Here is a 13756-nt window from a genome sequence, read left to right as displayed (position 1 = left end):
TTCATGAATGTGATTTTAGGAGTTGGTAGTTTTGAGGATTCAAGCTGTGTAAGTGTCTAAAAAACCCGAAGCCAGCGCAGAACATAGCTGAAGGATGAGTCTGTATCAGCTTACAAACTCTCTAGCAACAGTTTAACAATCCCAAAAATCGACAAACAAAACATAAAAGGGAAAAATTGTAAACCCACCCAGCCCACCCCCTAGCAAGGTAATCTGTCTCCCTGTACCACATCCTCTTCAGAGGACAGAGAAGGGGTACCTAATGCTCCAATTGGGGACAACTTTTTTTTTATGAATTCTCAGACATTCAAAGTGACAAGAAAACTAGCTTAGTATAAAATATCTCCAGTGTTCTAGGATCCATGGAAACCATCCCTCAGCCCCAGCCACAAAACCCCACAGGCCTTACTTTGCTGGCAGGCTGAAAGAAGGGATACTGCAGCAAGCAAAATTAAATCGCCAGCCATGTTTCCAGCAGCTTCCGTGTCTCTGTGCAACCAGGGCACTGTGTCAGAGTGTGTGTGTGTGAGAGCTACAGATAAAGAAGCAGGTTGGGGGCAGGGAGTGAAAAAGCTTTTCAAAGACACGCCTTAGGAAGAAAACAAGGCAACTTTTATTTTTCCCTTTTTAAATGAGCAGTGGCTGCTTAGCCAGTTCTTGTTTCCTTGACCTGAAAATTGTTTTCATACTTGAATAGTCAGGTGGTGCTCTACTAACAAGAGCTGCATTTAGGAGTGAGCTTATTTACATCAAGTAACCAAGAAGTGGAGCTGGGTGAAAAATGCTGAATCCTTGAAAATTGTCCACCGGCTTCTCCTAGAAATCTGAAGTATCCAGAGCAAAAACAACCTCTCTAGGAAGTGGGGGACTTGTAGGGAGGGAGAGCATTGTAACAGCCGTAGGATTCTTTTCTGGCTCTTGCTGAGCAACTCAGCTAAATGCAGACTAATTAGGCAGGCTGGTCTCCACCTAAAAATTAGATTGACCTGGCTTAGGGGTGTGAAAAATGTAGTGCCCTGTGTGAGGCTCAGGTTCTTAGGTTGACCTCCTCCTCACTGTCGGAGCAGCTAGGTTGAAGGAAGAATTCGTGGAGTGGGGATTAACTATATTGAGGGAAAAACCCTTTCTGGGGATGTAGGAAGCATCTACACTACAGCAGCACAGCTGTAGCTGTGTTGTTCTAGCCACAACAGTGTAGGCATGGTCTAAGGGATGACATGACAACTGCCTCTGGTTGTCTGTAGGAGTAAACACTAAGGGAGAGGAATTGTTTAGGGGTAAAAATAACAATAATGGAATTCTATTAAAGGGAATTTTGAGGCAGAATATCAGGGGGAAATTTCTAATGATATGATCTGAGGTAAGTCCACTAAATTGTGGCTGTCCCATTGCTTAAGACTAGACAAAACTGGGAAACGTACATCAGAGAGCAGTCTTCAGTTGGCAAGGGATGGACTAGATGAAATAATAGCTCCTTCTCACTAATTTCTTTTAGCCTTTAATGGGGATTAAGCTCCCTAAAACAACTAGGGCAAATAGTTTCAATATTTGCCTGGGCACTGGGGTTTCCCTCCCCTCCTCAATGTATTTTTCCCCTGGTAAACCAAGATTCCTCCCTTAAAGGGAGGAGATTCTAGCTGAGGACAAAAATAAAATAATGTTAATGTTAAATCAAATATTTGATTTTAAAGCGGTTACATTTTGAAATCCTGCAACTTTATTTCAGGGGGATGTTCTTTCAGAAGAATGGCTCAGTGGATAAGCACTAAGCACATGAGCTGGATGGTTCTGTTAAGCAAATCCGCAATGAAATAGTTACTAATGTTTACATTTGTAGGATTAGATAGGTACATAAAGGGTTAAATTAGCATAGCTTCTTAAAGGAAAATGTTTTGTTATTTAAGGGAAATAAAGATGTTTTAGCAGCCACGGGAAAGGCTTTGAAAATATAGGTAACCATGCAATTGGCAAGATAAATTGTAAAAATGCTGAGCTCAAAATGTGGTTGATTATAATTAGGACTCTTTTTTTTCTTACGACTGGTTCTACCTAGCTTGAACAAGAAAGTAGGATTGTGGTGCCCCAACATACCAACTTTATCTTGGAGAAAGACCAAATTGCCATATTTTGTTTTAGCCAAGACCAGGAAAGGAATCAACCCTAACCTGGCCAAAACCTGGGTTTAGCTAAGATTGTAACTCATTATGACATCACTTATCTGTTAGTGTATACGGCTTGTGAGGGGTATTATCAGAACTTATCTGGTCATAGTGGAGCAAGCCAGGAGGAGAGGGTTATCCCTGGAACTGATCCTTTTGTTGGATCATATTAAAGAAGTTCTGTATTAAAATCACAAATGAGTTTGATTCCCCATAGTTTAAATTCCAGGATATTACTAATTAAGAGGTCTCTTTGGTTTTTGGTACTGTTTCTGTCCCTCTGTGTGAAACTTGCAAGCTGCTAATTGTGTTAGTACATTCTAAGACAGAGTCTGTTCTCAAAGCAATTCACACAGAGAGAGAGACTCAAAGCAATACTCTGTAACAACAGAAACAGCACCCAGAGACTCCCTGCCCTTTTGTTGTATTAACAATTGTGATTAAAATAGAGATAGAGGATGTATGTGGATGGATGCTTGGTGTGGGTAATAACTGAATGATCAGGGAGGTGCCAGCCTAAGAATCCAGTGTCCATCGGCTGAAGAAGGCATCAAGTGGAAATAACCAGAGGACCCCCGGAGGTCAGACTGGAATCCACCCAACAGCCTCAAGAATGGCAGAACCAAAGAACAAGATAACATCTAGCAGCACGGAGCAGTCAGGAATGTGCCATCTGCTGATTGATTCAGCAACAGCATGATGAAGTAATTGCCATAGACTGGCATAGGAAGAAATTCCTATAAAAATGGACTCTAGAAAGTGAGAACTTTGGGGTCTGATTCTGCAAACCAACTTCCAGGAGCATCAGATGAGCATCTGACAAGGCCCTGCTCCCTCCTCATGTCCAGGCCACCTGGCCAGTGGCTTGGCATGAGCAACTCTAAGGCTGGTAACTATGATAACAACCTTGCAGAACCTCTGTGTGTGTGTGTGTGTGTGTGTGTTTGAATGAATGAATGTGTGAATAAATATGAGATTGAATGGAATGTTATAACTATAACTGCTTACTATGATTCTTTCTGTATTCACAATAAATGTGGTATTTTGCCTTTTTCCCTTTAATAAGATCCTGCTGGTTTTTATTTTATTGGTATAACACTTTCATGAGAGTGCTTATGAATGTGTGTTACTATGTGGGTGTAATTGCTTATTATTTAGGCTTTTAGACATGTTTAGTGCAATGTACAAATACCATTTGGCCTTTAGATTTAATAAAGGAATTTGATTGAATTTGGGCCATGATAATAGCTTGCATAACCAATGTCGTCAATAAACTTCCAACAATGTTAAATTGGCATTATTAATTATAGTTATTACTGTTGGACTTGCTTCATGGCAGCACAGCTCCATTGTGTTCCCAGAGGCTAGTTCAGTAGGGTTCAGAGTTAACATCCTATTAAGATGGGGGAATTCACTCATCTGTTAGAGCTGGCTTTAGAGTAACAGCCGTGTTAGTCTGTATTCGCAAAAAGAAAAGGAGTACTTGTGGCACCTTAGAGACTAACCAATTTATTTGAGCATGAGCTTTCGTGAGCTACAGCTCACTTCATCGGATGCATACTGTGGAAACTGCAGAAGACATTATATACACAGAAACCATGAAACAATACCTCCTTCCACCCCACTCTCCTGCTGGTAATAGCTTATCTAAAGTGATCATCAAGTTGGGCCATTTCCAGCACAAATCCAGGTTTTCTCACCCTCCGCGCCCCCCCCCCCCCACAAACTCTCTCTCCTGTTGGTAATAGCCCATCCAAAGTGACCACTCTCTTTACAATGTGTATGATAATCAAGATGGGCCATTTCCAGCACAAATCCAGGTTTTCTCACCCCCCCACCCCCCTCTAAAAACCACACACACACACAAACTCACTTTCCTGCTGGTAAAAGCTTATCCAAAGTGACCACCCTCCCTACAATGTGCATGATAATCAAGGTGGGCCATTTCCAGCATAAATTCAAGTTTAACCAGAACGTCGGGGGGGGGGGGGTGGGTGTAGGAAAAAACAAGGGGAAATAGGCTACCTTGCATAATGACTTAGCCACTCCCAGTCTCTATTTAAGCCTAAATTAATAGTATCCAATTTGCAAATGAATTCCAATTCAGCAGTTTCTCGCTGGAGTCTGGATTTGAAGTTTTTTTCGCTGTAAGATAGCGACCTTCATGTCTGTGATTGCGTGATCAGAGAGATTGAAGTGTTCTTCGACTGGTTTATGAATGTTATAATTCTTTTCTTTTACGTAGAGACTGTCCAGTTTGACCAGTGTACATGGCAGAGGGGCATTGCTGGCACATGATGGCATATATCACATTGGTGGATGTGCAGGTGAACGAGCCTCTGATAGTGTGGCTGATGTTGTTAGGCCCTGTGATGGTGTCCCCTGAATAGATATGTGGGCACAGTTGGCAACAGGCTTTGTTGCAAGAATAGGTTCCTGGGTTAGTGGTTCTGTTGTGTGGTATGTGGTTGTTGGTGAGTATTCGCTTCAGGTTGGGGGGCTGTCTGTAGGCAAGGACTGGCCTGTCTCCCAAGATTTGTGAGAGTGTTGGATCATCTTTCCAGCAGGAGAGTGAGTTTGTGTGTGTGGGGGGGGGGGGGGGCGGAGGGTGAGAGAACCTGGATTTGTGCTGGAAATGGCCCAACTTGATGATCACTTTAGATAAGCTATTACCAGCAGGAGAGTGGGGTGGGAGGAGGTATTGTTTCATGGTGTCTGTGTATATAATGTCTTCTGCACTTTCCACAGTATGCATCCGATGAAGTGAGCTGTAGCTCACGGAAGCTCATGCTCAAATAAATTGGTTAGTCTCTAAGGTGCCACAAGTACTCCTTTTCTGTTAGAGCTGCTGTTTGAAGTTGTCTGGCTACTGTTAAGTACTGATGTATTGGGCCTTATCTGGAAGGTTTTCTTTATAACCAGAAGGGCTAGAAACTTCAGCTGATGTAAGTTCAGTGTACAGTAATTCCATTTGACTTTAAAAATTAAAACAATTGTGGGGTAAAAAGACAGGGATAAAATGTATGGGGGATCTGAAATCCATGGACTGTGTAAATTCCCCACACTGAACCTGATCCACAGCCCATTTAAGTCAGTGGCTGTCCTTCTCTTGACTTCATTGGACTTTGAACCATGCCCATAGATTTCTATTTTCCTTTCCCATAACTCATAATTACGTGTTTGAACTGGATTTAATCTTACTACCACCTGAACTGGGAATGGGAAGCTGAATCGTATGCAAAGCCAAGCTCTTAGGCTGGGTCTGTTCTTGGCTGTACATTTACTAAATGTCAAAGCTTCTGTGTCTGTTTTCCCCTTAGTGTGCATGGTGTGGAATTTATTTTTGCTACTTGCACATATTCTTGTGTATGTTGTGACAGTTCATAAAAATATTAGACAATTCCCACTTCTATCTATATGACTGTACCTTTCACTCTGGTATTGCTAACCAGTGAGTGAAGAAGGGTTAAATCCTGCTCCTGGGGCAAAGCAGGTGTCTTGTCACATAGCTGTCTGGGGTGATATGAATGGTTTGTTTAAAGATTGGCTGGAACCAACCCATAGCAATGGAAGACCCTGCATACTGGAATGGAATGGAAACATCAAGGACTGAACAATTGATACATCCATGGCAGGCTTCCAGCAAGCAAGACGTGTGAACTTAACATGGTTCTACAGCCAGAGAACAATGGATGGAGGAGGTGGTGATTAGGAATTGTGTCAAAGTATGTCTACACTGAAACAGAACACCAGTGGTAGGCCTAGTCAGCTGATTCATGAGCAGGGGTCAGGCTTCGGGGTTGTAAAATTGCCGTGTAGACGTTTGGTCTCAGGCTGGGAAGCCAAGTCAGCTGACCTGGGCCAGCCACAGCTGTTCTTTTACAGTGTGTATGTACACACAGAGTGTGTGGCACAGGTCTCTTACCTGAAGCCAAGACAAAAAGAACAAAGTGAGACAGAGAAAGGAAACCAAGATGGTTCGTCCAGCCGCATGGCTCGTGGGAGCTCTCATTTTAGCCAACATAGATTACGTCTTAACCTTTGTTTCTCTCACCTAAGGACTTCCCGATCCAATATTCCAGTTGACCTGAAGAAGAGCTCTGTGTGGCTCAGAAGCTTCTCTCTCTCAACAGTAGAAGTAGGTCCAATAAAAGATCTTACCTCATGCACCTTGTGTGTCTAATAAACTCTACTCTGTTTGGAAAAGGTGGCATGGAATTGCTGCAGATACCTATGGGAGTGCATTGATAAGTTTCTGAACAGGAGTCTATTTCAGTAGGACTCACTGGGCAAAGTGCACAATGAGAAATGAGTGCAGGAGCCCAAGGCTCAGTCTAGGAGGTGTTGGAGGCTACCCTTGTAGCAGTGACCCCGAGGGAGTCTAGCACACTGAGGGGATTCTCCCAAGGGACTGCTTAAAGGCTGGGCATGGCACAGATCCTGTGGATCTGACATTGGTTTCTCTCCGCCACATTAAATACATGATCCAGTTAGTTCCAGAGTCAAAAAGCAAGAATAGAAATCTTGTACAGTGAAATGTGCTGTGATGTTTTTGGTCTATTGTAGCAGATTACTGCTGGGGGAATTCTGTGCCAAAAAATTAAAAGTTCTGTGTGCAATATTTTAAAATTCTGCATATTTTTTTTTCAAAATAGCACAATATAACATGCCAGTTTAAATAGGTATTTTGAAATAAATTACCAACATAATTTAATCAGCAAGTATGTCTGTAACAATACATATTTAAAAAAATAATCAGGAAATATATATTTTGTGTTTTTGGTGGGAATCAGGGGTAATGGAGGAGCTGACAGAAGGAGCCTGCGAGAGTACCGGGTGAGGTTGTTGGGTGTGGGTGGGAGAAGTATGGAACAGTGTTGGGGGTTTTGGGGTTTTTTTTTGGGGGGGGGGGGTTGTTAAGGAGTTGCAGGGGGCTGACCCCAGCCTCCGTCAGGCACATCTGCACACCCCCTGTCCCTGCCTGTCCCTGCACCCTCCTACCCCATCCATGTCTGTCTCTGCACTGCCTTGTCCCCTCCCCATGTGGCCCTGCAGCCCCCTCCCATGCAGGCCCTGGCTCAATGCTGTCACCCCATTAGCCCTTCGGAATCCCAGTCTCTGACCCCCTCCCACAGCAGCCCCCTGTGCCCCGCTCTGTCTGTCGTGTGCCTGCTCACCTGGCCCTGCTGTGAAGAATGCAGCCTCTTCCCCTTCCCTCTGTCTGCTGGCTGTCCTCTCTTCACCTTGTGGGTGAAAGGTGTAACTGCAGCACCTCGCCAGCAGAATCTATATTCGGTGGAGGAAAAAAACAAATCTGCAGTGGGACATGAATTCTGCATATGCACAGTGGTGCAGAATTTTCTCAGGAGTAGCTGATGTATCAAAGGCCATAAAGAAGCATATCAATTTGTCTTCTCTTCCAGACATTTGCAGCAGTGTTCAAACAATAACTGAGGAAGCCTTTTTTTTTTAAAGGCATTGGAAATGTACTACACTGAGAAACATGCATTTTACACTAGCTTAGCAGTTTTAGATATTCTATGGAAATAATACGTAGCTCTTATACAGCAATTTTCATCTAGAGATTGCAAAGCACTTTACAAGGGAAGGCAGGTATTACTATCCCCAATTTACAGATGGGGAAACTGAGGCACAGATCAGTCAAGTGACTTGACAAGCTCAGCCAGCAGGTCAGTATCAGAATGAGGAATGGAATCCACAGTTCATGATGCCCAGTTCAGTCCCCTGTGCATTGGAGCAGTGATTTATCACAAACTAATTAATTATTCTTTTATGCTTTTTCCCTTCTCACTCCATCCCCTGCATCTCCCTACGTGATTCTTACTGAAGAGATTCTGTCGGTTCCATCTATATAGAAATTCCCTGCTGACCCCACTGAGAAGGCAAATCCCAGCGGGGTACTGAACTCCTGCCATAAGAGAGCAGATGGTTGGTGTAATGAAGCCAAAAGCATTTTAAGTATAACCCATGTAGGATCAAGTAATCTGTTTTAGTGGTGTTATACTGTCAAAGCTGTTAGGTTTTGCCTTTAGAAAAGCAGAAAAGAGTTGAGCTTTGAATAAGGCCGTTTCTAAAATGTACTGGGAGGGTATAAATGTCCTAAAAGCCCAATAATAGCTGAAACAGTGCAGCTGCTATTAAAGAAAATCTCTTCTTGTAGTCCAGTGTTTTGGACTGTACACTAATAAGTTCTGGAGACAATGGATTCACTTATTCTTATAGTGATATATATATTAGACAATCAGATTTGTTTTGGTTTTTTTCCATGCAGTTTTGTTTTGTTCCTTAAGGCTGGAATACCGATTTTGTTTGTATGGCTGCTTCTTACTCTGCACTTGAGCAAAGTAAATATTAATATTAGTAATTTTTATTTAATAACTGAGCATTAAGGAACTGGTTTGACTGTGAATGCCCTCACTTATTGCTGGCCCAAGATCCCTCTAGTCTGTTGAATTTAACAATTAGAAGCCTGATTAAATTTAGTTCTAATTTATACAGGAGATAAAAATGTGTTCCTGTGTTTTAAAAATGGTTTGGATAATGTTTCTGTCAACATAGTTGTCAGTGCAACAGTATGACCATTTTAAAACCAAAGGAGAATTTTTGCCCTGCTTGACATTCCTTAGAGCCTAAGATTCAGATCTGAGACTGACACAACCTACAACCCCGAGGCAGTGGCTCTCAACCTTTCCAGACTACTATACCCCTTTCAGGAGTCTGATTTGCCTTGCATACCCCTAAGTTTCACCTACCTTAAAAGCTACTTGCTTCCAAAATCAGACATAAAAAGACACAAGTGTCACAGCACACTGTTGCTGAAAAATTGTTTACTTTCTGATTTTTACCATATAATTATAAAATAAATCAATTGGAATATAAATATTGTACTTGCATTTCAGTGTATAGTGTATATAGAGCAGGATAAACAACTCATTGTTGGTATGGAATTTTAGTTTGCACTGACTTTGCTAATGCTTTTGATGTAGCCTTTTGTAAAACTAGGTGAATATCTAGATGAGTTGATGTACCCTTTGGAAGATCTCTGCATACCCCCAGAGGTATAAGCACCACTGCCCTGAAGTACCTGTCGGGGTAGAACAGGTTATAAATCAGAGCAAAATTACACCTGAGGTGTGATTCTCCACAACCTTGTGCTCTAGTGTAGGCATTTACACCCAGGCAAAGTGAGTGTAAAACACTACTGGCCACAGAAGAGAGTGGAGAATTAGGCCCCTCGTGTAATAAACATTTACGAAACACTGGGATTGTTCTGAATTTATACCAGTGTGACTGACATCAGAAATTGGCCCACTAATTTTTCTGAAATTACTCAAATCAGGGAGAAAATTACATATATTCCAGATTCTAAGTACCAAAAACACTCCACTCTGTCACTTACAATAATACTTCCACTTTGATATATCTGTGCTACAGAAATAGACAGCAGAGGGAGCAAGCTGAACAATCTCAGTTTCTGATTGTGCTGATATAACTGATAGAAACAATGGTGCCAATTATTATTGAGATTCTTTTGATATTTGAGATTTTGCATAAAGCCCCTGCTGCTGGAGACAAGTGATTATAAGTGAATAGCAGCTTTCATTTGAGAGAGAGTTTCTAGTCCTCATGGTTGCAGGAAGAAAAGCTTGGAAAATGTGATCCAGGTGCACCCTAAAGGCACAAAACCTATCAGGCAACTATATGCATAACGTCTTAAAAATCATGAAGTTCATAATTTTGGGGGGGCTAATCCAGGACTTTTGAATATTTGGGGATGGCAATACTGCAGGGATGTGCTGTAGATTGTCATGGTACTATATATAGAGAACTTACACGGGACCTCAGGGAGAAAAATAGATGTTGGGCACCTGATCCATTTCAAGCTCTAGTTGTTCAGTGCCCCCTCAATTCTCACCAAATAATACAGAAGAAATACTATCTTCTATTATTCACACATCCTAGCCACTGGACATTGGTGGAATGAGATACTCTGTCACTGAGAGGTGTGTATGTATATAAACATACAATTTTAAAGGGCATTAGATAAACTATGGGGTGAGATTCTTCCCTCATTTACACCCAATGCAACCACATATTGATTTTATTAGGTTGCATGGATGTAAGTTGGGAAAAAATGTGGCTCATAATATGGCCACCTGTGTATATAAAAGATTTCTAACATAGATGGAATTAGGCACCTATGAGTTACTATTTGTACATAAATTCTCCCCTCCCACGCCTACACACCCAGAGGTCCATTCAGTTTCTCTGTGGCTTTTTGGACATCGTTATGCTTTTTCATTTTGGAAATTGAAAGACCATGTGAAGCCTTATCCCGACCCTATGTTTCATCTCAGAGTAATCATTACAAAGCTTTCCTTGTACCAGTTCAGAGAGAGGTCTAAATCATATATAAAAAAGCCAGAAAGCTGCCAGATGTCCCATTTTGTTTAGTGTTAGGTCTGATTTCTGCTCTGAGAGTGTCCACAACTGGGGAGGCTTTGGAGAGATTATCAAATCCTTCTAGCAGAAAGGTGCACAAGCACATCTGTTCAGCCATGCAAAAGCTGAGGATGCAGTGTGTTCAGAGTCTACCTGCTGCGGCATGTCATTTGGTAGAAGCCAATGATCTCTCACTTCTTGTGTCCCAAGAGCTACTACTAATCTGAAGGCTTCTCCTTGAAGAGTCTGGCTGTTCTCTGCGAAGTTATTGCTAACTCAAGGTGGGAATATGGAGTCTGCAGAGTTCCCTCTGCTCTTCAGAGGGAAGAGTTAATGCAAAATACAAAGCTATAGCCCATCTTTCCTTTGGCTTAATTGTGAGAAGTTTAATGACTGATCTGAAAGCTGGCACAGTGAGGATGGGCAATGTGGGCCACTTATTCAGGGGGCACTACGCGGTGATTAGAGAGAGAGAAAAATAAACTGTTTTATAATCAGTTATGATTATGTCTTGTTAAAAATAAAACTGACTTGGTCATTTTTTAGCTGGTATAGTCAATGATTCATTCATAGATTAAGTTCAGAAGGGACTATTATGATCATCTAATCTGACTTCCTTTATAACAAGTCGGTGTTTCATAGGTGAATAATAATTTATAATACTGTAATCCATTAATAAATTATGGGAGCTGAGAGTTATTAGTGTTTCCAAGAGTTACTAATATTTCCTTCTCTCTCTATACAGCATCTCTAGTTTACAGTGAATAATCTTTAGAGCCCTCATGGCTGTTGTTTGAGATCCAGATCCTTTATGATTTACCTTTTGGATCAAAAGAAGATTTAAAGATTTTCCTGTTACTATTGACCAATTGCAGACAGATCCTGAACCCATCCTGCTTGCTCTTTAATCCTGTGGATTAAAGAAGATTCGGTGTGAGATCTGAAGAACTTCGCTGTTTGTAAACCTCTCATCTCTTTTCACAGACACACGATAGACTCGTGGCATTACAGGATTCACTTTTTTTAAACTTCTAACCTTATGGAGAGGGCTGAATTAATTAGTAAACCAGTTCCAATCAAAGGGATCTTTCCAGCAGTTTGTTACTCATATGGATGTTTTTTTGTTTTTTTTTTATCCAGTCAATCAGGTGTGCTAAGGGGGGTGGGAGATGGAAGGCAGTTGCACACATGTAGAGCCTAATCCAATGCCCACTGAAGTCAGTGGGAGTCTTAGCATTGGGGTTGGACCAGGCCCTTACATGTGATCAGCTTTTCAAAACTGTGACATTACAAATGTGACATTACTTCTGGTCCGAGTCTGCAACCTTTATGTTGTGCCTATACATGACATTAATGTTAAGTGCTGGTATCATGATGCTTGAGTGGCATTCTACCTGTCCTATACATGCGTGAGTCTGACCACCATGGTATTTATCTGGATATTTAAAGGCTCCAGTAATGATTGGAGTATCTGAAAAACTGAAAGTTTTTGAAGAAACTTAATGGAGTCTACCCAAATTCCATTAAATTTCAATGATAATTGGGTATCTAATTCCCTTAGGCTATGTCTACACTACTGCTGGATCAGCGCTCCAGTGATTGATGCACTGGGGGTTGATTTAGCAGGTCTAGTGAAGACCCGCCAAATCGACTGCAGATTGCTCTCCGGTCAACCCTGGTACTCCACCCTGAGCAAGAAGAGTAAGGTAAGTCAATGGGCGAGTGCCTCCCATCGACCCAGCGTGGTGTAGACATCGCAGTCAGTCAACCTCAGCTACGTCGACTCCAGCTACGTTATTTACGTAGCTGGAGTAGTGAAACTTAGGTCAATTTACTGCAGTAGTGTAGACATAGCCTCTGTCTAATTTGAAAATCCCAGCTTGTGACTCGCCCAAGGACCCACAGAAAGTCTGAGACAGAGCCAGGTATCCTGACTTCTAGTCCAGTGCTTTAACTGCAAGTCCATCCTTCCTCCTTTCAATTGCTACTATTGCTAGGACCTCAGATCACGTGACTGTACAATGGCTGTACCACCAGTAGTGACAGGATTCCTTATAGAAATCACTCTTTCAGATGCTGACATGCTTTCAAGCCAGACTTCCCACACTGAACATTTGCTACTAATTTTTGTTTCCCTCCCCCTCACCCCCACTTTTTTAAAAATATCACCTTGCTCTTATATTCTTTTCCTCTTCTAATCAGCCAAGATGGGCCTGAATCACACCACCAGATTCAAACCCTTTCATATTTTGGGGAAGTTTGGATCTAAATCATTTTGGCTCTGTGCCATCTCTAATAGCCTGTAATTGTCTCCATAGTTCTTGTTTCATTTCTGTCTTTTTCTTCTCCTCTCCCTTCTGCCTTTCTCTCTTTTCATATTTATTATTTTTCTCCATTTCCACGCACTCCCCTCCTCAGTCGATAGCTCCTTTATTCAACCCCACTCTCCCAGTCACTGACCCCTCTTGTTCACTGTCATTTTCCTCTGCTCTGACAGATGCTAACTCTTCCAACCTCTTCTATCTTTTAGAATTATTGTACTTTAAAATCCAGCAACCCATCCAGCATGTCAATTTCATAACATGGGAGCAGGTCTCCCATCCAGTGTTGTGTTGCTTAGCAACATATTTCTCTCTTCTCTGATCAGTCATTTCCCTACTGCGCTGCCTGCTGATGTAAGCACAACAAATGAAAGTAATATTACAGCAGCAATTGGTCTTGTCAGTATTTACTTATTATTATTGCTATGAAGGGGTTTATACGGATGTCTTCATGCCCTGCCTTGTTTAATACAGAGCTGATCTTTGTAGTATGTTTTCATAATTAATGTGCATTTACCGCATTTGGCCAACATTTTCAAAATACTTTCAAAAGTGGCCACTAATTTTGAGTGCCTCTGTGGTTCAGTCCCCAAGCTGAGACACTCATAACTTCATTTTCATAGGTGCTGAGCACCAGAAGCTCCTACTGACTTGGAACTATGGAGTTCCACCTTTGAAAAATCTGGCCCTAGGTGCCTCAAATTTGGCACTTAAAAATTGAGGCACCCTAAATTAGTGGATACTTTCAATAAAATTTGGCCCTTTAACTCTTTCTGTCTACTGAAAAAGTACATCGGTGCTAACATTAAGATT

General features: G+C 41.8%; 1 protein-coding gene across 5 annotated transcripts in view; it reads right to left on the bottom strand.

Annotated features, from left to right (window-relative positions):
- Window positions 1-13756, bottom strand: part of MGST2 (microsomal glutathione S-transferase 2) — a 64194-nt gene that overhangs the window by 25971 nt on the left and 24467 nt on the right. For 2 of the 5 annotated variants that reach the window (XM_074950882.1, XM_074950885.1), the window contains exon 2: window positions 7337-7445. The exons of 1 other annotated variant lie outside the window; for it this stretch is intronic. In XM_074950882.1, the coding sequence (XP_074806983.1) occupies window positions 7337-7445 (109 nt within the window). Of the gene's footprint in view, window positions 1-409; window positions 536-7336; window positions 7446-13756 lie in introns of those variants that run through there. 2 more of the 5 variants (XM_074950884.1, XM_074950886.1) reach the window with 1 other exon arrangement.

The sequence above is a fragment of the Natator depressus genome, chromosome 4 (genome assembly GCF_965152275.1).
Source record: "Natator depressus isolate rNatDep1 chromosome 4, rNatDep2.hap1, whole genome shotgun sequence".
NCBI lineage: Eukaryota > Metazoa > Chordata > Testudines > Cheloniidae > Natator > Natator depressus.
The sequence above is the reverse complement of the archived record's forward strand: the minus strand, read 5'-3'. Positions and strand labels throughout refer to the sequence as shown.